Source organism: Zonotrichia albicollis, chromosome 2 (genome assembly GCF_047830755.1).
Source record: "Zonotrichia albicollis isolate bZonAlb1 chromosome 2, bZonAlb1.hap1, whole genome shotgun sequence".
Classification (NCBI taxonomy): Eukaryota; Metazoa; Chordata; class Aves; order Passeriformes; family Passerellidae; genus Zonotrichia; species Zonotrichia albicollis.
The window spans coordinates 16,144,850-16,165,468 of NC_133820.1; the positions used below are offsets into that span (position 1 = coordinate 16,144,850).

At 46.0% G+C, this 20,619-nt stretch overlaps 2 protein-coding genes across 8 annotated transcripts in view; both read right to left on the bottom strand.

Annotated features, from left to right (window-relative positions):
- PRDM15 (PR/SET domain 15) overlaps window positions 1–7,384 on the bottom strand; it is a 33,874-nt gene extending 26,490 nt beyond the window's left edge. For 6 of the 7 annotated variants that reach the window (XM_074534176.1, XM_074534168.1, XM_074534161.1 and 3 more), the window contains exons 1-3: window positions 7,290–7,384; window positions 3,487–3,533; window positions 415–508 (exon numbers count right to left, since the gene is read on the bottom strand). In XM_074534176.1, coding sequence (XP_074390277.1) covers window positions 415–508; window positions 3,487–3,523 — 131 coding nt within the window. In that variant the 5' untranslated portion in view covers window positions 3,524–3,533; window positions 7,290–7,384. Of the gene's footprint in view, window positions 1–414; window positions 509–3,486; window positions 3,534–5,442; window positions 6,641–7,289 lie in introns of those variants that run through there. The other variant, XM_026794715.2, reaches the window with a different exon arrangement.
- A 5,943-nt stretch (window positions 7,385–13,327) lies between these two features.
- Window positions 13,328–20,619, bottom strand: part of C2CD2 (C2 calcium dependent domain containing 2) — a 38,889-nt gene continuing 31,597 nt past the window's right edge. The window contains exon 14 of the mRNA XM_005488976.4: window positions 13,328–16,678. Coding sequence (XP_005489033.2) covers window positions 16,452–16,678 — 227 coding nt within the window. The 3' untranslated portion in view covers window positions 13,328–16,451. The remainder of the gene's footprint in view (window positions 16,679–20,619) is intronic.

A 20,619-nucleotide genomic window follows, 5' to 3' on the forward strand; every position in this document is an offset into this window, starting at 1 on the left:
TTTGCTTCTAAGTGGAAGAATGAGAGAGTTCATACACATGAATGAGAAATCCTCACACACTTCTCTGAAATGAATCTGGTGTATCTACAGGGGATAAAAGGGGCAGGTACTCAACTGTGACAGAAATCATCACCCCATCTGGCAGCACCCTGACTTTGTGCCAGAAACCTCAGCAAAGAAACAGAGTCCTGATGAGCAGCAAGTTATTTTTTTTGGCTTCTATTCAGTGCAGCACTTAAGTGTGTGCATCAATTTTTCTATTTAATCAAGGCCATGTGCTTTCCATAGATTTCTGTCATCCTCTGGGATTTCAGTTTCCAGCTGTCAGTGTGACAGCCACCAAACAGCAAATATGCTTTAAAGGACTAACATGGGGGTGTTGGGTTAGTCAGGATTAACACAAACATTTCTTACCTTGCCCTGCTCAATACAAAGGAGTCTTTGACTGTCACCACTGGGCCCAGCTCAGGACACTCTGAATCGTGGTACTGCCCACAGTCCTCACACCCTGCAAGGAACCAGACACAAAAGGTTGGTGGAAAACATTTTTCTAAGACAGTTTCCTCTCTCTTTCAAAAGAAACCTAGCACCAGGTAAAATACATACACAGAGAAGCACATGTTTATTTATACTGCTTAAAAGAACATAAATAATTGAACACTGAGTGGATAGCTGGCACCTGTGTAGGTGAGATAACACACACTGTGATCAGTACATCAGAAGACAATTGTTTAAATTCTCTCACCAAGGCAAATAAATGCCTTACACCCACAGTAAATATTCTGCTTAAAGATGGCATTATTCTTCAGATAAAGTGCTGCAACACATGGCAGCTAAAGAAAGCCACATCACTGCTTCCCCAGGAGCTGGGCTGATCTGAACAGCTTGGTGTTTCCAGTGACAGGAGGCACAAACCCAGAACCAGCAGCAGAACTGGCACAGGGCTCAGCAGGGCACCAGCAGGACCAGCGCTGCCTGGCCACACACATTTCTCACCCACAGGGCAGGACAGACACCTCCAAGGTGCCTCCTGGTGCCTTTCCAGACAAGTCAGCTGCTGCACAACACACTCTGGCCACCTAATTCACTGTCAGCTCAGCTAAATTAACTTTCAGTTTAAGTGCCTGTAAATTACCCAGAACTGAGTGGTTCCTAAGAAACAATTTTCAGGCGAGGATAATTTGAGGCTTTCTAAAATAAGCTAACTTAACAGGATTCCAAATGCTTATACACTGCTTCACTGGGAAAAAAATAGCTGTCAAAGTGCCCTGCCTGGTCAGCTGCTGACACAGCTTCAGGAGAGATCATCACACAGGGGTTATATTGCTGTGCTGCCTTTTGCATCTCAGCTCCAAGCTTACAAGGGCAAGTCAGGAAAACCCCAGAAAATGTGTAATGTAAGGGTCACTACACCTTTTTTGGGAAGACATGACAAAATCCAAGTCATTCCAAGGTATATCCCCTCTGGCAAAGCCACTTTGTGCTCCCAACTGGAAGCTTCTACTCATCCCAGTGAACAAAAGGATTTCTAAAACAAGGGATTTTAAACTGCTTCACATTCCTTCTGGCAACAAAACCAGCTTAGTAGTGAAAAAATACATATATTTGACAAACAGCATTTCTGGCTGGTGCAGCCCCCAAGCCTGGTCACTGCCTCCTGTTTGTGCTGCCTTCTGGTGAGGCAAGGAATGAAACAATCAGCTCTTCACATGGTTTTTCAGAAGGAGGAATTTCCCAGCCTGGCTTGCTGTACCAGAGAAAAATGGGCAAGTACTACTCACAAAGCAGCAGCACCAAAGCTCAGCCTACAGCTGTTCAATGTTCCACCATTCCAGGTGTGCCTGTAGCCCAGGCTGCTGAAATTATTACTGAAAAATATTACTGAAATAATATTACTGAAAATATTACTGAAATAATCTGGGCTAAAAGCAGATTTCCCAAACCAGAGAGGACAGAGGAATGTGTAAACCTGACTGCTGAAAAGAAATGGACTGTCATCCATAAAGGGTTGTCATAACCAAGGGGACAGGAAGGAATAGCCTGAGTAACAGCTTCTCCAATAGGCTTTGCTGTCCAAAGAAAAATGCACTTTGTCATTTTCCTCATCTGACTGCATCAGGGCACTCCTCACCTCTGCAAGGATAAGCCTCTGAAAGGTGCAGACAGCACTGGCCACAGCTACAGGCAGGAATAAGGCACACATTCCTCTGACTCCTCTGCAGAGCAATGAGCAAAGCCAGGGGAATATGACAGTGACATTGCGTGGCACAGCTCAATATCCAAGGGATGTCCTACAGCAGCCAAAGCTGTTACACCCACCATATGTGACACTTTCAAGAGATTACAGCCACAGGAGAGACACAAAAACAAGCATGGGAATATTAAAAAAATACCCCAGGGAGACTATACTCACACACTTCATAAAAAGAAAAATTCCCAAATTCTCTTGTCTATGAAATACATACTCAAGGATGTTTATTATTGGGAGTGCACAGTGCCATTATAACAACTAATTTTTTCAGAACATAAACAGTCCTCATATTCCATGGGACAAACTAATTGCAGAGAGCACAAGAAAAAGCCCAGTGACCACAGCCCCCACTGGAAGGGATAAAACAATTCTGTGTGACACCTTCTATCTAATTAGGAGTGGCATCACATCCCCATTCTTTTTTGCTGTCCACCAGAATCCTTTTGTGAAAGGGAAGATAAGGTAACCACTATTGGTATCTGCATCTCAGTAAAAAGGCAAACAGCCAACACTGTTTTAGTTTTGAAGGAAACTGGTGGAGGGAGAAAATTCAACTTCTGACAATTGCCATAAATGCAGCTGTGGAACCATCAGAGGTAAAATATGTGGATCCTAAAATCAAGGATGTGCTCCATTCTGCTCTGCCCTGACTGGATCCACAATATCTGGGCCCTCTGTGCTCACACAAGGACTCTACATCCCTTAACTGTGGCACCAGGTCCTGCCTGCCCAGGCTGCTGACAAAGGACAGGATCAGTGTGGCACCCAAGGCTGCACAGGCAGTGAATGCCATGAGTGAAACCTGCCAGGGCAGCTGGTGCATCTCAAACTGGGCTTATTCTGAAGGAATTCTGAGTCTGCCTGCCCCTGCTGTGGAGGTGCAATCCCCAAGGCAGGCCAGAGGTCAGAGCTATCCCCAGACAGCCCTGGCTGCTAGAGCTGGTTGTATAAACAAAGGGCTTACACCAGGGTGAGACCTTCAAGCTCACTCACTTCAGCCATGAAAAAGCTGTGCTGCTCACTCACATTCAGAGGTTTCATTGTGTGTTTGCCAACAGCATCAGAATGTGTATGCTTAAATTACACAAACTCCTCTCTATTCACCCATTAGCTGCATGAGCCTCCTTTACAAAGAGCAATTTTTCTAAATAAAATCTTAAGTCTGGTTTAATTTCAGGCATTCTGAGTAGACAAGTCACACACAGTGAGAATTAGATACTTTTCCTAATACTTACAAATAAACATAATCTCCTCACTGCCATCTTCAGCCATTATTTTAAACCTGCCAAAACACAAAAGACAAAGTTAGTTCTGAATTGATTTTTATTTTCTGTATCATATAAACATCCCTTTGTGAAGTAATGATGCTGACTGACCCAGAGCCCACAAAAACACATTAGTGTTTCTGCAGGAGTATCAATGGAAAATAAAGAAATTCAAGTTTTTAAAAGCCCCAGAGACTGCTGCATCACCACATGTGTTGCAGACATCACTACCAAGGAAACCTCAATGTCTGTGTGTTCTCAGGCATTTCTCTGTGAGGAAATGCTGTCTCCTGCTGTTCCCCATCTCTGACAAACTTCCAGCCACTCCTGCATCCCCGGCTAAAAAGCTCCTGTGGAGTCTCAGAACATTCAGGGCCAGAGGATAATCCAGGTCAGTAGCAACCACTGCAGGAACAAGGCCCAGTGCAACATTTTATTGAACACTGAAACATTTTATTTAGCTTAAAAACATTATCTCTGAGAGGCAGATAACTTATTTAATAAACACAGTAATATTAAAAACTGCAGATACAGGCACAGACCTCTTCCAGAGGCAAAGGCATATTGTGGTACTGAGCACCAAAAATCTTGGGGAAATAAAACCCTGCCTCTATCACTGGCCTTCTATGAAATGGTAACTAACCAATTTGATTTCACAGTTAAATAAGGTTAATCTATATTCACTTCATTAGTGTCAGTCTGTATTAAAAACTTGCATGAACACTATTGCCCCTCAACAATTAAATTATGGTTGGCACAATGTCTGATTACGTATGGCTAAGACCACAATACAAGCAGGACCTAGAAGAGAGTTCTTCCCTTTTCTACCCAAAAAAAAGCTCTCCTCCTAAAATAAACAATTTTGCCAGTGCCCCAGCAGAGAGGCAAAGCAACACAAAGATCATGACCCAAGTCTGAGAGAGGTGAGGCTGCAAAACAGCAAGAGGAGGACAGGAAGGAGTAAGAGCCTGAATCTCTGAGAGGGAGAGCAAACATGACACACCAAACTCACAGAGAACTGTTTGAAAACAGATAAAGCAACAAAAGCCAAGCCAGAAATGTGGGAGCACAGGCACTGCTCAGGATCAGGACTCTCCAAGCACTGCCCTTCCTAACACCACTGTCAGCAGCAGGATCCCTCCCTAACACTCACTGCTCCCAGGGGCAAACGCTCCCATCCGTGGCACAAGCTGGGCCTTTCTGGGCTGCAGCTTTTGGGGACTAAGCTCCAGTAACAGAACAAACATTTATACAAAAGCTCAGCGCCGAGCAGGAACAGCAACTCAGGAAATTTCCCCAAAAGCTCTTTTCCTGAATAATGCAACAGGTATTGAGGGGAGTCCAAGCACAATGCTGCAAAAACAAGTGATGTAAGCTGTTGTCAAAAATGGTTTGCTTTGCTTTTTAAACACACTTATTTTTTTATGCTTTGCACTATTTCAAGAGGGGTATGCCCAGCTGTTTTTAGATAGTTTGTGTCCTGACAAAACTTTAATCCTAAATATGGGTGAATTAAGAAATAATGGCCTTGATCAATGGTTCAGAAGCTCAGTGCAGCCACACCACCAAAGGCATTCAGCCTCTGGGACATTGCTGTGTCGTATCCTTGGCAAACAGACTGGGGACAAGTGACATTACAGGAGCCTAGAGATGAGAACAGCACCAAAGGGGTGGAGAAATCAGCAGCGTTGCTCAAGGTGATGGGGAGGGAGCGTGAAGGGCCCTCACAGGTGCCTCGGGCAGCCTCAGCTCTGCATTAGCGCAGCTCCCTCTCTGCAGCAAGGACTGACTCGTGCTGCTCTGCACTCCCAACACGCCTGGTCCAGCCTCACCCCTGCTCCCCAACACACACTGCTGCCTGCTCCACAATTCTGATTTACACCCTGCTCACCCAAGTGCTTTCCAGCCCCTCCTCCCTGATCTCAGCTGTATTTCCCAGGGGTTTTGGAAAGAAACCACACAGCACGATGCCACCAGCTGTAAACAGAGTCACGATGTGCCACTCATATGGTGGCACTGAACACAAGGCTGGTTTTGCCCTCACTGCTGCTGCTAAGAGCCACAGGGTATATTTTTTTTTTCTTTTCAAACATTTGTAACAGAAAACTAATCGCTCATCCCACTGTTCCTAGTTCTGCTCTTGTCTTGCAAAGCTTCTGGGAGTCGCAGGTATTTTTTACATAAAACAGAGAGTAATCATGAGCAGTCAATAATCAGGAGAAAAGCCACACAGAGGAAACGAAACCAGGTACAAAGCTTAATTATGATGGCAGCAAAAGAGTAGAAAACTACATTTTTTGGTTTTTATAATTAGATGAATGATTTTATGCCTGAGAGTAGAGCAACACAGCTATGCACAAAAATTCCAGCTGCAACACAAGCCTTGGAGCGTACCTGGAACTTGAGGGAACCCAAATTAAGATATTGAGGAGCTGCAGCATCACAGGTACCTGCTTGCAGCCCAATATATACAGAAATACTGTCAGGGAACTACTTGAGCTGTAAAAATTTAAGAATGGATGTAAAATCACACTTTCTCCTTATAAACTGCTGAATAAAGATATCAGGCTCAAGTGCTAAGTTGAGCCATTTTGATCTAGCTAATGGATTTTTTTAAAACAAAAAGTAGGTCAGAAAAATTAACAGAAGGCCTGAAAATCTGTGTCTGAACTTCATGATCAACAAGGTAGAATTAAAATTCTCCTCTCTTCAGTCTGAGAATGGGTTTCTATGAGTGTGAATAACTAGAGAGCACAAGCAGATGGGTGCTGTACATATGTATGTGGAAGGATGCACTTAAAAATGCAATTTTCCTCATGATGTAGTAAAACTTGTTCATGCTACCGCTCAAAGGAATTGCAGAACATCTGGTGAACTACAGCGAGGCCTTGTATTTCTTAAAAAAATTAGGGCCATTCTATCAATTATTGTTGAGGAGGGAACCGATTTCTAGGCCAGTCATGGGGGCATGGAGTAACACAGCAGCTGGCGGGGTCTGTGCCACCTGCCCTTCCCAGCGCTTGCCGCGATGCTGCGAATAAACTACGCGCAAAGTTTAATGGCCCCGAGCAGAAAACGAGCGTGCTGCAGGAAATTTCACGTGTGCGGAGCCCCGCAGACCGCGGCTCTGCTCCTTTTGTCTCCTCGGGCTCTCACCGCACCCTCTCCCATGGCACACACCGGGGCAGGGCAGCATCCCCGCACCTCCCTCCTCCTCCTGCTGCCGCTCCCAGCCTCTTCCCTCCGGATCACGCCCTCGCACCTGGGAGCTCCCACCCCCCTCCATCCCCAACCCCCTGCGGCCAAGCCGCTCCCCGCTGCCGGCCCCGCATCCCCGTGGCCGCCAGGGCTCCGTGCCCAGCCCGGCCGAGCCCGCGGGGATCGCCCCGCGCCCGCTCCGCGCCCTCCCCTCGGGGACCGCGCTGCCGCCGCCGCCGCCCGGAGCCCGTCGGGGCCCGGGATCCGGGAGCGGCTCCGCCGGGTTTTGCCTCGGACCCGCCTCGCCCCCTTCGCTACCGCCCTCCCGGCCGCTGTAACAAAGAACAGGCGGCCTGGAGGAGGCGGCGGCGGCGGAGGAGGAGGAGGCGGCGGGGCCGCAGCCACCGCCGCCGCCCCGGGAGCGCTCGGAGCGGCCGCCGCGCCCGCCCCGGCCCCGCCGCGCGTCCCGGGGAGCGGCGGGAGGAGGCGCGGCGGGGCGGGCGCGGGGGGTCCCGGGCGGGGGTGGCGGGGAGCGCACGGGGTGCGGCGGGAGGAGCGCGGGGAGCCGGCGTTACCTGCCCCGGGAATGGCCAGACCCGGATCGGATCCGCGCTCCGGGTTCCGATCCGCTCCGGAAACCACGCGCCAGCGGAAGCTGGCGCGGGCGGGCGCGGAGCAGGGCGGGAAGTGTAGTGCGGCGGGGCCGGCCCCGGGCCTGACCCCGGCCGCGTCCCCGGCCATGGCCCTGCCTCAGCGCCTGCGGGGCTGCCACCCGCGTCCCCTCCCGGGCGGATCCCACCCCTGAGCCCCCGCAGCTCCCCAGGCCGGGCTGGAGGCGCAGAGACCGCGCTGAAGGTAGAGGAGCACCCGGGTGGCTCTCCCGTCTCCTCACGGGCAGTGCCGGGGAGCGGGGTGGCTGAAACAGAACCACAGGATCGAATAGGTTGGAAAAGACCTCCAGGACCATCCAGTGCAAGCTATGACCCAACACCACCCTGTCTGTGAAAAATGCGTATTTTATGATTGGCTTTTCACAAATATTAAAATGAATATTATATGTGTTGTGTTAGAAAGTAATGCTGTATTAATTCTCTTAAGTACTGTGTTAAATATAGTTTTAGGTTATAAAAGATGTTAAAATAGAAACTATGCTATGTAAGATACTTTCTTTAAAGAAAGGACTTCCAGCGAGATAGCAGCCACGGGACCTAAATCTTTCACAGAAAAAGAATTTATTGCTCCATTATCAGAAGAAACGAACTTCTTCCCACCTCAAAGGCACTGTCAGGATTTAGAGGAAGAAGCTGAGGATGACCAGACAGAATCCTGTATTTGAATGGAATTTATGCATCATATATGAGGTGTGTCAATATGCAACAGGTTATTGTTTTTAAGGGTTAATCCTTTGTTAACGAGTGTCCTTTTTCTGCTGCCCAGAAAATGTAATAATGTCCTGGTTTAGGGCAAATTTGTTAAAGAATCTGCAAAGGAGGGCCCCTCCAGAAAGCAAAACCCACATGGCCCCTCCCCCCAACTGGTTCGGGAAAAAATTCCTTGGAGAGAGGTGGAAAGAACCTGTTTATTTGACTGGCCCGGCATCCCCCAGCACACAAAATGAACAATACCCGATGACACCGCTCTGAGAAAGATGACAAAATCAGAAAGTCTCTTTCGGGGGTGGTTGCTCTGTTCTCAGTCCCTCCGGCGCTGGGGCAGCTGCTGCAGCCGAACCTTCGGTGTTCCCGGGTCCCAGTCCGGAGCAGGTTCGAGATGGTCACAGAAACAGGAGAGGAGAAACAGTCCAGGAAGCAATGTGGACTGTTTAGCTAGAACTAGCTAATAAGCAGAGGCCAAAGCAGAGCGGAAGCAAGAGCAGAAAAGGGAGCAAGCAAAGCACAAGCTGAAGCAAGAAGTGAAAAACAGCCCTATGTACTGCTCGTCTCTGTGTCCCTGATAAGAGAAACCCAAACAAAACTTCAATTCTTCAGAGCCGGTCTTAAAGGCACAGAACAGATGAATGGGGATATACAAGCATCATAACGTCACCCCAGGACATTATGATAAATTCCACCCCTTATCCCAATATCATTCTTACCCCACAATCAGATCTCCCTGAGGTACACATCATGTTGTTCCATCTCTTTGCATTATCCACCATGTGCAACCTGGTCCCTGAGCAAAGACAACCCCACAAATGGGTTTGTCTGTACTCGAGGCAGAATTGATCCACACAGTCTTCCCTAACAAACCTCTGATATGTACCACTGGGACTTTGTCTCCTTCTATTACATTCAGGGACTCAGACTGGGCAGGACCTGCTCGGTTGGTGGAACCTCGGGTGTTAACTAACCAGGTGGCTTTTGCCAGATGCTGCTCCCAATTCTTGAAAGATCCCCCACCCAAAGCTTTCAACTGGGTTTTTAGTAGTCCTGCACTTTTCTTGCAGCTGGTGCATGGTAGGGGATATGGTACACCCACTCAATGCCATGTTCCCTAGCCCAGGTGTTGATAAGGCTGTTCTTGAAATGAGTCCCATTGCCTGACTCGATCCTCTCAGGGGTGCCATGTCTCCACAGAACTTGCTTTTCAAGGCCCAGGATGGTGTTCAGGGCTGTAGCATGAGACACAGGGTAGGTTTCCAACCATCCAGTGGTGGCCTCCACCATGGTCAGCAAGGGAGACTCCACAGCCTCTCTGGACAATCTATTTAGGGTTTGGTCACTGCATAGAGAAGTTCTGCCTCATGTACAGGTGGAGCTTCTGTGCTCCATCAGTTTCTGCCTGTTCCTCTCATCCTGTGGCAGAGCCTGGATCCATCCCCTGGCCATCCCCCTTTAGCTATTTATACACATTAATGAGGTTTCCTCTCTTGTTTAGACTCACCACCCCCAGCTCCCTCAGCCTTTCCTCACAGCAGAGAAGCTCCACTCTCTTATTTTGTCACTCTCCCCTGGTCCCTCTCCAGGAGCTCCTGGCCCTGCTGTGCTGAGCTGGACACAGCAGCCAGAGGTGCCCCCAGGGTGGGCACAGGGGCAGGATCAGCCCTGACCTGCTGGCAGTGCTCTTCCTGATGTACCCACGACACCATGGCCATACTGACTGTCTTGTGGGAAACTGAAACAATGCAGCATCTCAATTTCCAAAATATTGTCCTTTGCAAAACAATGTTCATTTCAGGATGGGGAACAATTTCCTCTTTCAAAATTACTCGCCAGAATTTTTAAATTACTACAGGAGTAGTAAGGGGAGTTTTTTAAAGGATCTAACTGCATGTACAAATTATATGCTTTTTCAAGGACTGAAGCTGACTGGTAGTTTTTGTATAGTCTGCTTTTACTTATTTTCCCTGTATATCTCAGTACATACTCACATAGACTTCTGCCTGGTTTTGTCCAGCATCCAGCACACCAAAGGGATTTATCCTACTTGCAGTGCATTCACTTTGTCACAATAAGTATAAATTAATTCAGTATAGTTATCTGAACATTTACAATGCATGTGAGTCTGGATCCTGCAGCTCCAAATTATTTTTTTCAGCATTAACCTCAGACTGTGAAATTGCATCTTATGCCAGGCTCACCTGAGTAGAGAGGTGAAAAATTGAAGATCCTTTGTATTTATTAAGAATGATGAACTGGAGGGAAGAGCATGGTGCCACACTTGGAGCTACATCCATTCCTGCTGTCCCTCTGACTTGTCACTTTTGCTAATGTACAGGAATGGCATCACACAAGGTAAAAGACCTCACCACAGATTAGAGCAGGGAGGAAAAGGATGAAGGTTTGTTAATATCAGGAAGTTTGAGCTAAGTACTTCAATAATATGGAATGAACACGTGGGCAGTAACTCCCAGTAAGGGAATGTAACATTTCCTTGTAAAAGAGGGTACAGCCCTCACCTTTGGAAGGGAAACAGAAACATTACTGTGGCTATTTTCACATGAATGTCTTTGTTTTGCTGGGTTTTTTGTTGTGGTATTTTAGTGTTGGGGTTGGGTTTTTTCCCCTCAGTCTGGCAGGGCTTTGTGGCAGCAGTGATTTGTAACACAATCTTTTCAGTAAAATCATCACAAGGGAACCTAATTCCCAGGCTGTGCTCATTGTAGTATTGGTGTCTTCCCCTTAGGATCCAGCCCTAAAACTCCCCCACTCTGCCCCCTAATTTAGGATATTACAACATAACTGAGAGAAAAAAAAAAAAACCACTGAGTAACTAAATGAGCTCCACAATCCCTTCTGCCATTAGATTCCCTACCCAATCTGTGTTTCAGGTGATTTCTCAAGCACCAAGGGGCTGCCTGATAGGCTGGGGTTATCAGGAAAGAACTCTGCTCCTGAACAAACAGGTAAATGCTCTGTGTTAAGCAACAGGTCAAAGTAGTGAAGGAGGGTAGAAAACCATCTGTTACACCTGGGTATGTAGGACAGCACACCACACAGAGACAATTCGCTTTTATTGTATGTACAGCAGGAGTTACTTCTTTAAAAAAATCCTCTTAGGTTTTTGTAGTGATATAATAAATCTGTACATCATAGATTTTATAATTGCACCAACTTGAGTTTATGTATGCACAGAAAGAAAAACACACCACAGAAGAAGTGACTATGACAGCTGATGCTAGAAAATAAAAATGTTTAACCCCACCTGGAATAATACAGAGCATAATACATCATTGGGAAATACAGAGTTATAATACTGGAAAGACCTCAGATCATCCTTCCCAGCTATTTTCACACCATGCCAGCACCTTGCATAGTAGCAGTTTGGATATCCTGAGTGAAGTGGTATTATTCACCCTTAACTTAAAGTAATCACCCTTGTTATATAATTAATCTGGAGTTGTTTGTCACCAAGGCTGAGGCTTAGCAATGTGCAGAAGCATATGCTGACTTTAAACACATGAATAAATCCACTTAGGTCCTGTTGAGGTCAGAGCATGAGGTCAGCTGTTCCCACTCACAACAGGAATGTCTTAGCCTGGAGCTATGGCACAGTTAATTCCAAAAACACTTCTCTCAAACCTCAGCTCTGCAAATCAAAGCCTGCAATAAACTCAACTGAAAAATCCAGGCAGCTCTCACCTTCCTCTGTGCAAAACCCAGGGCTCCCAGACCTAAAATAGGTGTTAAAACAAGAGCAAGATTCTTATTTTGCTTCCCTATCCACATTTGGCATTATTTCATGCTTTCAACTTTGTTTTTTCCTATGACAATCTGCACATAAAGAACAGCAGAACTCTGCAAGAAACACACAGCAGAAAGTTTTCACTTGCAAAACACCCAGAACCAGCAAGGAGATGCAGTAGCAGGAAATGCTGTAAAATTCCACTGATCCCCAAAACTGATGTTAAGTGCCAGCCAGTTTCATCAAAAAAGCAGCACTATAAATCCAGTCCTCTCAAGAGCAAGACAGCACAAGGTCTGTATGGCCTGGAGCCCCAACAGAAAGAGCAGAGAAAATCTGTCAGAAATCATAAGAATAATGCCCAGTATTTATGCCTGCACACTGTATGACCTGTCCATTAAGCTGAAGAAGTCTGGAAAAGGTATTTTGCTTTCAAAACGCAATTTTTCCACCCTGGCATTACTTCTGCCTCAGATTCCCAAGTTTCATATATTGTTAGGAGTGAAATGACTCTAATTTCTTCCTGGGTCAAGTGGGATTTAAATACGAATGACCTAGGGATAAAGCCTTCCCCTCCTCTTTAAAGTGACTTTGAAAGGGATCTCAATCACTTGAAGAAAGTTCTTACTTAGCTTATATTCCCATTGGAGATATCAGGTAGTTTTATTGCTTTCATCTACAAAGAGTAATTTAATTCTTGTACTATTTGCTCAGTCAAAATTCACACTAAAGCTAAGACAAATCTTGGTGAGGACAGGGCTTGTCTCCATTGAGGCAAATTTAACCATAAAGCAAAACAAACTAAAAATACAAAGTAAAAAGTTGCATATATGGGCAGAAAAATTCTTTAGAAAGAAGCAAGCTTTCATCTCTTAGTCCTCATGAAAGAAATATCCATGCTTTCTTTGCTGTACAGAACATCCGGAAACACAAAAGTGTGAGAAAAGGGACAAAAAGAATGAATATTTCACAGGTTGTTTCCAATTTACTATTCTGACTTCATTAAATTGCAAGGCAGTAAACAACAAGTGTTCAATGTAGTAATATCATGTAAAGATTTTATCTGCTGTTCATGTGAGTAGTTATTAAAATTCTTTGTAATTTTAATAACTAGACATTTGAACAATGGATCAAATTATAAAACACAGAAGGTGTTTAGTAAAACAAAAACTACACAGAACACATCCCAGTATTATTTATGCCTGTTGACAAATCCAGTGTTTCTGACCCAAAACTGCAGTGTGGATCCTGCAGGTTGTGAGGATCCAGCTCACACTGACCCAAATACACAAGAAATGTTTATCCTCAGATCTCCTGATCTTAAATGACAACCTAAGGAGGGGATGGGATTCATTATTGTGGGTCTTTGGGGTTGTCACAACTCAGCTGCCCCCTTGTGTTTAGTGCCTTAGTCTGTTTTTACAGCAGGACATAAATTATTGGCAGAGGAGTAAGAAGAGGTGAGGAACACACCCGCCAGATACAGAGATCCAACATCAAACCAAACAATGTTTATTTTCCTGAGGAGTGAAGGCAAATAAAAAACCAGACTCCCTTTTTACACCAGATGCCTTGCTCTCCTTATCTGGAGAATTCATTCTCTCTTAACACATGTGAGCCCAAACCTTCACACAGTTTGCAGTAAAGGATGTCCTTCATTCCCACCACTGAGACAAGCATTCAAGTGATCATCAAAACCTTAAATGAACCAATTTTTCCATGTGTACCCATTCTCTGGGGTAAATTAAAAGCAAATCCTAGTGCTGTATCCTGCAAATTACTCAGTGTTATTTCACTCTGTTCTACAGTACATGTTAAAGCTTCTGTAAATTAAAATCCCAGCTCAGTAATTTAAGCCAACTTCAAGTAATGTTATGTACTGCTTCTACATTCCCAATTCCACAGCTCTTTCTTTTGAGGGTATGGATGTGTTATCCATAGGGCTCAGTTTCATTCGGATTTCTTGAATTTAGGGAACAGTTGAGGTTTTATCTTTCAGCAACAAAGACTGAGCATTTAACAATGGCAGGGACTTGACCCCCACCCTGCCCCATAACACAGAGAATTCCTGGTAAAATCAAGAGAAAAGTGTCTGTTGAGGGAACATGACATCAGGGGTTTTAATGCTCACACCATGAAACACTGTAGAACAAATGAAGAAACAAAATTTCTACTTTGTATTAAATTAGAAATAAACAAAACTGTTCAGGCACATTCAGTCTGGACAAACCTGTATTACTGAACTGGGATTTCCAAGCACAATACAGCTCCAGAAGATCAATTTGTACCCAATTTTCAAAATACATAACATTAAAATGCCTTCAAGTGTTTTCATAACAAGCAGCATGCTTAAATGTACAACTATTTGATAGTCTGGTCTACTGTTCCACCACAGTGATCTTAGGAGGTTACACATAAACAGTATTTTTAAGCAGTTAAAAGATTTTGACCGTTCAGTTTTAATATTTTCTTGGTAAAAAAGAAACCAAACCCCCTCTACTTTGATATTGATTCACCAAGAGAACCTTGAATCCATCAGAAATTTGAAATGTGTTTCTATTCTTCTGTAACTTTCTATTTTTGATGAATGCTTTAAGTTGAAAGCCCAAATATCTGCCAAAGTGTTGGACAGCTTAAAGGGAGGAAAGGGGCCAGGGGAAAAATCACTGTTGGCAAAGTAGGCACAAGGTCTATCATCCATTCAGGTCAGTAATTTAGTTGGAATGATTGGATGTTTTTCTTGGCTGAAGAGAACAGGCTTGGTCCTCTGTTCTCAGCAGGAATGCAGATGATGGAAAAATACAGGTAAAGCATGAAAGATGGTACCTGTGAAATACTGACATTTTACTCTTCTTCACAGCCAAAATGAGAACTATGCCTTTGCTCCCATCAGTTTTTCATTTTAGACTAAAGGAGTCAGCTGCAATATTTAGCAAGGAAAAAAGGTTAAAAAACTCATCTGGCCAACCACTCAGAACATGACAACACTGGTAGATCTAGAAACTGAACTAAGGGAATTAATACTTTGTTCAAAAGCTTCCTTCACAACTGTATATTTGAAGATCTCAGTAAGTGTTTGGCAAGTAAGACAAGCTTTCCAATGAAAAGCACGGTAGGGTTAACTATGCTCTACTCACCATTTACTGCTCCTAGCTTTGCATTTGATATGACAGTTTATGTACTTGTCTAACAAGCACTTGGGAGAAGGAATTAGAGCCCCTAAGATGAGTTTTTGCATCAGCAGTACAGCTTCTCACACAGGGAAGGAAAGCTACATCTAAGATTTTACAAATACTTTGCTTGCGTGTAGCTTCAAGTAGATTTAAACAAAACCACCCAAGTTCTGTGTTTTAAAGCGTAACTTTTTTTTAAGCAAACCATTAAACAATATGCTAGTATTGATATTTGCATAATTGATTGATTTATGGCTAATGTCAAAGGCATCTCTCCACCTCCAGGGGCTGAGCAGTGATTACAGCAGGCTACAGTTATTACAGTAGGGTGTCTGAGTCAGCATTTTCCTTCTGCTTCTGAACACTCATCCCCTTCCAAATCACAGCACAAACTGCATCTGGGCCTCTTTTTTTCCTCCTTTCAGACTAGAAAAATCAGTTGCTACTGTTGCAGGCTGTAGAGAGGGAGCACAGTGGTGTTTTCTCTCTCTGGAGAGGTTCAGTCACATAAATGGATGTGAGGTTTCAGTCCAGAGCTCCTTTTGATGTAAATCAAGTGATCACGTTTGGGTCCTCCCTACAGGATCAGTCAGGCTGGAAGTCACAGTGGGTCCCTGGTGCCACCTCTCTGCTCCTGCAGGGCCATCCCAGAGCTCAGGGCACAGGGCTGGGGCCAGATGGCTCTGGAATGTCCCCAGGAGGAGCCCCAAGAGCCCCTCTGGTCTCTGCTCAGGGCTGGGCACTGCCCAGGGCAGAAGTTGTGCCTCTGTGAGGGGAATTGCTGGGCTCAGGCCCTGCCCATGGCTCTGGGGCCATTGCTGGGCCTGGAGCACTGCCTGGACCTGCTCTGAGCTCTGCACACAGGGACAGACACAGGGACAGCCAGGGACAGACACAGGGACAGACACAGGCCCAGGCAGGCCCAGGCAGGGCTGAGGCCCCTCTCTCTCCCTGGGCTCCTCTCCAGGCTGAGCAGCCCCAGCTCCCTCAGCCTTTCCTGGGCACGGAGCTGCTCCAGGCCCTTGCTCAGCTCCAGGAGCTCCTGGCCCTGCTGTGCTGAGGAGCCAGAGCTGGGCACAGCTGCCAGAGGTGCCCCCTCAGGGCTGGGCACAGGGGCATTACCTGCTGGAAATGCTCTTCCCACTGCACCCCAAGACATCAGGTGCCTTCTTGGTCCCCACCTGCACCATTCTTTATCCTCCCTCCTCTTCCAGAAGAAACCACACACTCCTCCAAAAGCTGGACACATTCAGCACTGCTTGTATTTGGAGGAACAACTTCATCATCAGAGAGAAAAAGCATTTTGGAAAAATAAACCAAAAAGACCACTGTTAACAGTGAACATCCTTTTATGCAAGCCATCAGCCATATTTGTATTCTCTAGGACTGCTCTGTAAACAAGTGCTCATGTGAGCAGGAATCCATGGAGAGGGGTTGGGTTCATGGGTACGGCTCTCCCGAGGCCCCATTCAGTTTGGTCTTGCTCTTGTTCCTGGAAAGGAGCTTCTTGCTCAGCATTCTGGAGAGTGTCCCCCCCTTCTTGCGGCCCTCCTCTGCCAGGGGGTGCTGCAGGAACACCAGGTCATTGTGGGATTGGCTCATCCCCGGGTCCTTCTGGTGGTGCTGCCGGCGGAAAAACAGCTTGGCGCTTTTCTTCAAAATGCCACCTGTGCAGGGAAAAAGGAGCAGGACACTTTAGACAGAACAGGCTCAGGGAAAAAGGTGCAGGACACTTTAGACAGAACAGGCTGCTGTCCTCTTGAAACTCAGCTCTAAGTGGAGCACGAGTGAGAAAAGCTGATTCTCTGATTTAAGGCTCCTTCCTTACACTTAGCTCCTAATGCTGCTCTGGAGGCCATGCCAGTGCTCATACACACATGCACAGCACTGGGGTGGGTTGTACCCTGGGCTCTCAAGTGTCACAGAGGCACATTCAATCTTTCCAACCAGTAAAGTAGAAAGAATTTTATAAAAATAATGAAAAAGAGAGGAAATAATGTTACTCTTTGTTGTTTCAGAGATCAAAGGAGGTGAAGATCAGCCTGTGAAGCAAATTTAATTTGAGGTGCAGGACAGCAGTACCTGGCAGTGAACATATGTGCAGTGGTTGTGTACAAGCCAGGCAGCAGGTGTTCCATAGAAATTCAGCAGCACCACCCAGAGTAACACTCACAAAGCATTTGCTGTTCTAAAACCCTGTTAGGAATAGCAATGCACTTCAAGCAGATTAAAAATAATATTACATCTGCTTCCAACAGGTTCAGAAGTCTGCCCAAATCCCTCCTGTGGTAAATTAAGTTGCTTTATTTTGCAGTGTTCCTTCCCCTGACCCCCTGTCAAACCCAGCATGCAGCCAAGGCAATTGCAGCTGTCATCTCACCAGGGACTCGTGCTGCCAACAGCAGCTATCACTACTCCTCTCTTTGCAAGCCTGGGCTGTTTTTGCAGCTATTCTGCCAAATTCCACCCTCCCTCTCCATGTGTGCCTGGTGTGCAGCTGGCAGGGACACTGCTCCAGGCTCCCAGCAACACTCAGCCTGGCTGGGACATCAGCTCTGGGTTAAAATAGCAGCAGTTTTGTATGGAATTGGTAGGGCTGTTGTCCCAGGTGGCAAGAGCTCGTTTGAACAGAGGAGGACACAGGTGACAAGTCAGCACAGGAACTTCTGGCAGTCAGATTGGGAGTGGGGACAGTCACCTCCCGGGCAGGGCTTCCACACCCCCTCCCTGCACCACTATCAGGTTTCCTGATCCTTTCCAACTTCAGCTATTAATTCCTGTCATGGCATGGTCCTGATTCTGCTTTTCCTCCCACTGCAAATGGACACAAAAAGCAACACACACAGTGCAGTTCTTTCACGGGACACTGCCACAGCTAGAATTAAATGTTTGTCCCCTGAGGACTGCCAAGGTCTCTGTGTCACTTTGCACACAGTGACAGCTGCAGAATAGGTATTTCATGGCAGCCAGATGCTGCTTTGTGCACACCAAGGCAGTCATAAACCTGTACTTGGGTTCATTACTGTGTACTTTAAGGGCTAAGCACTCAGCACCTGGGAGGAAATTCAAACATGGTTTTTTCTGGCAGCTGCTGAGACTCTCCTCACAGGGCACAATGGGATGGGAAGCAGAAATCAGCTGAAAGCAACCAGAACTCGTGGATTTGAATCTTGACTGCTCTCCCATCAGCCTCTCATTGATCTTTCTGGCAAGGCAGTGCCACTTCAAGCTGTGATCAGCAGCACAAAAGCAGCAGTGTTCCACCCAGGACAGTGACAGCTGCTGATGTGCAGAGGCTGGGGATGCACAGGCCTCACTGCTGTGCAGCTCCTGCTTGAGCAGGCAGCTGTTCTGCCCAGCAGCACTAGGACACAAGGGTTTACCCCTGAGCAGTTTTTTAGTCCCATCTATTCTGCCATTCAGATTTTCTACAACAGGAAACAGCACCTGACTAAGAATGCTCCAAAAATTGTGTCAGCAGCCTGGGACAGCTCCCTGCAGCTGAAAAACCGTGGGCAGCACTTCCCTGGGAGCAGCACAGGCTCAGCACAAGCAGCACCACTGACACCAGAGCTCCTGGAGTTCAGCCCCTGCTGCCTGGAAGCTTGCCACATGCCCAGCAGTGTGCAGGCAGCCTGGCAGGGGCTCTGGCTGCTGGGCAGACATGCAGCCCTGGCAGGAGGCAGGGCAGCAGCTTGGCAGTGCCCATGCTGGCTCATGTGCTGGTTCATGTGCTGTTTGCATGCTTATTCCTCCACTTCAACAGGATCCATGTGCCAGCCCTGCCCCCAGCAGCAGGAGATGAGCAGAGAGCACTGTTATGAACTCAGGGCACTGATGTGGGGTGTTCTGAAAATGCTGGTGGGGGGTGGGATCACTTCTGAATCTCATTTGTGCTAATGGAGGAAGATTTCCTTCCGTATCTACAAGGATACCAACAGAGATGGCTTTCCATTCCTTCCCAACTTCCAAAAGAGTTTTCATACAGGTGGTTTTGTAAATACCTGCTGAGATTGTGGTAGCTCTGTAAATTAAGCCAGAAAAGCTTAATCTAAACATCTATAAGCAGCAGGTTTTGAAATAAATTTATTTGTATGTATATCCAGTTATGGGATCACACATGGTTTGCATGAGCAGATTTTGATTGATGTAGAGCATCTCTCCAAGGTTTCCTTGCTGCCCTCTCTGTGTGACCCTCCTGGACAGCACAACCACCAGAAAGATGATTTGTCACAGCAGACTGGTCTGCTAAGACACCTGAGCACAGGAAGGTAATTTTGGAAGGAGGAAAGGAATGGATAGGGGAAGAAGAAAATGGGTGTCAAACTAATTTTTGCTTCAGTTTTTACAATGAGGGTCTCATTGTAAAGCTACATTTTCTTAGGGATAAAAAAAGAGACAAAAATAACTTACTGTGTAGGTAATTAATTCTGGCTGGCATAGCAGTCATCTTAAGTTTATAAAAGGGAACGGGTAAGAAAGAGGAAGTCAGAAAGGTAAAAAAACAAACAAACAAAAATATGCAAGAGTAAAAAAAGTGCTAGCTTCAAGACATTAACACACACAAAAGGCTTTTCAAAGCAGAAGGGGTTTTGTTTGGGTTTTTTGCCGTGTTTGGGTTTTTCAGTTGTTGCATTTGCGGTTTTATTTGTGGTGGATTTTTTTGTTGTTTGTTTTTTTTAAGGGAAAGCATTTGACAAACAGAAGCCTTGAACTATTCACAGCTTACTGAAGGCAGGGGGGTTGAAATGTTTTCCCATCTTACTCCATAAAAGCTACTCAGCTGTGACAAAGCAGAGATTCAAGACTTCCACAAAGACATCTGTGTATAATGAAAGGGATTTGAGCCAGTTTTTTCAAGTATTTTTTTCAAGATGATACAACTCTCTCCGAGATATTCTGCAGTTTTTAGCAGACTTATACTGAATCTGAAAAGGATCTCTAGAAGCCTCATCTCTTTGCACAGGGAAACACAAAACTAGACAACTCACATACAGATTTCCACTTTTTTGCTTTAGAGTAACATGTTAAAGAAGAGTCCAGAGGTTTGCAGTTTCTCACACAGCTTCCTAAGCTTTTCCAGGCTCCAAAATGATCCAAATCCCTTGAGAGCAAACCCACTCCCCTGACCTCAAACACTCCCAAGGCTTTCCAGTGCCTGGGCATGTGTGTGACAGGGATTGTTGCTGCTCCCTCCTGATCTCTCATGTGGAGCAGTCCAGCTGTGGGAAGGCCAGAGAGCTCCAAGGGAGGGTCCTGACAAAGAGCTCCAGTGTCTGCCTTTTGGTGAGGGGGGTTAAAATCCAGTCAAACAGGGAGGTTTTGTAGTAAGCTGTTTCCTAGGATCTCTGGGTGAGGAAAGGATAGAAAATAATAAAGCAGAGAGGGATGGATATGAGTGAAAAGCACAGTGGTTTTTGCAACTTTAAGGTGCAACCTGTGTGCCTGTTTGGGGCACAGTCCACTGCACTGACCCTTTTGTAGGATTTCCTAATAGCCCCTGTGTTTACCACAAACCAGTGCTCAGAGGTTGCTGGATTTACCAAGGAAACACAGAGAACCCTAAGATATTTTTAAACTGCAGCTATTCAGGTTTGTAACTACCTAA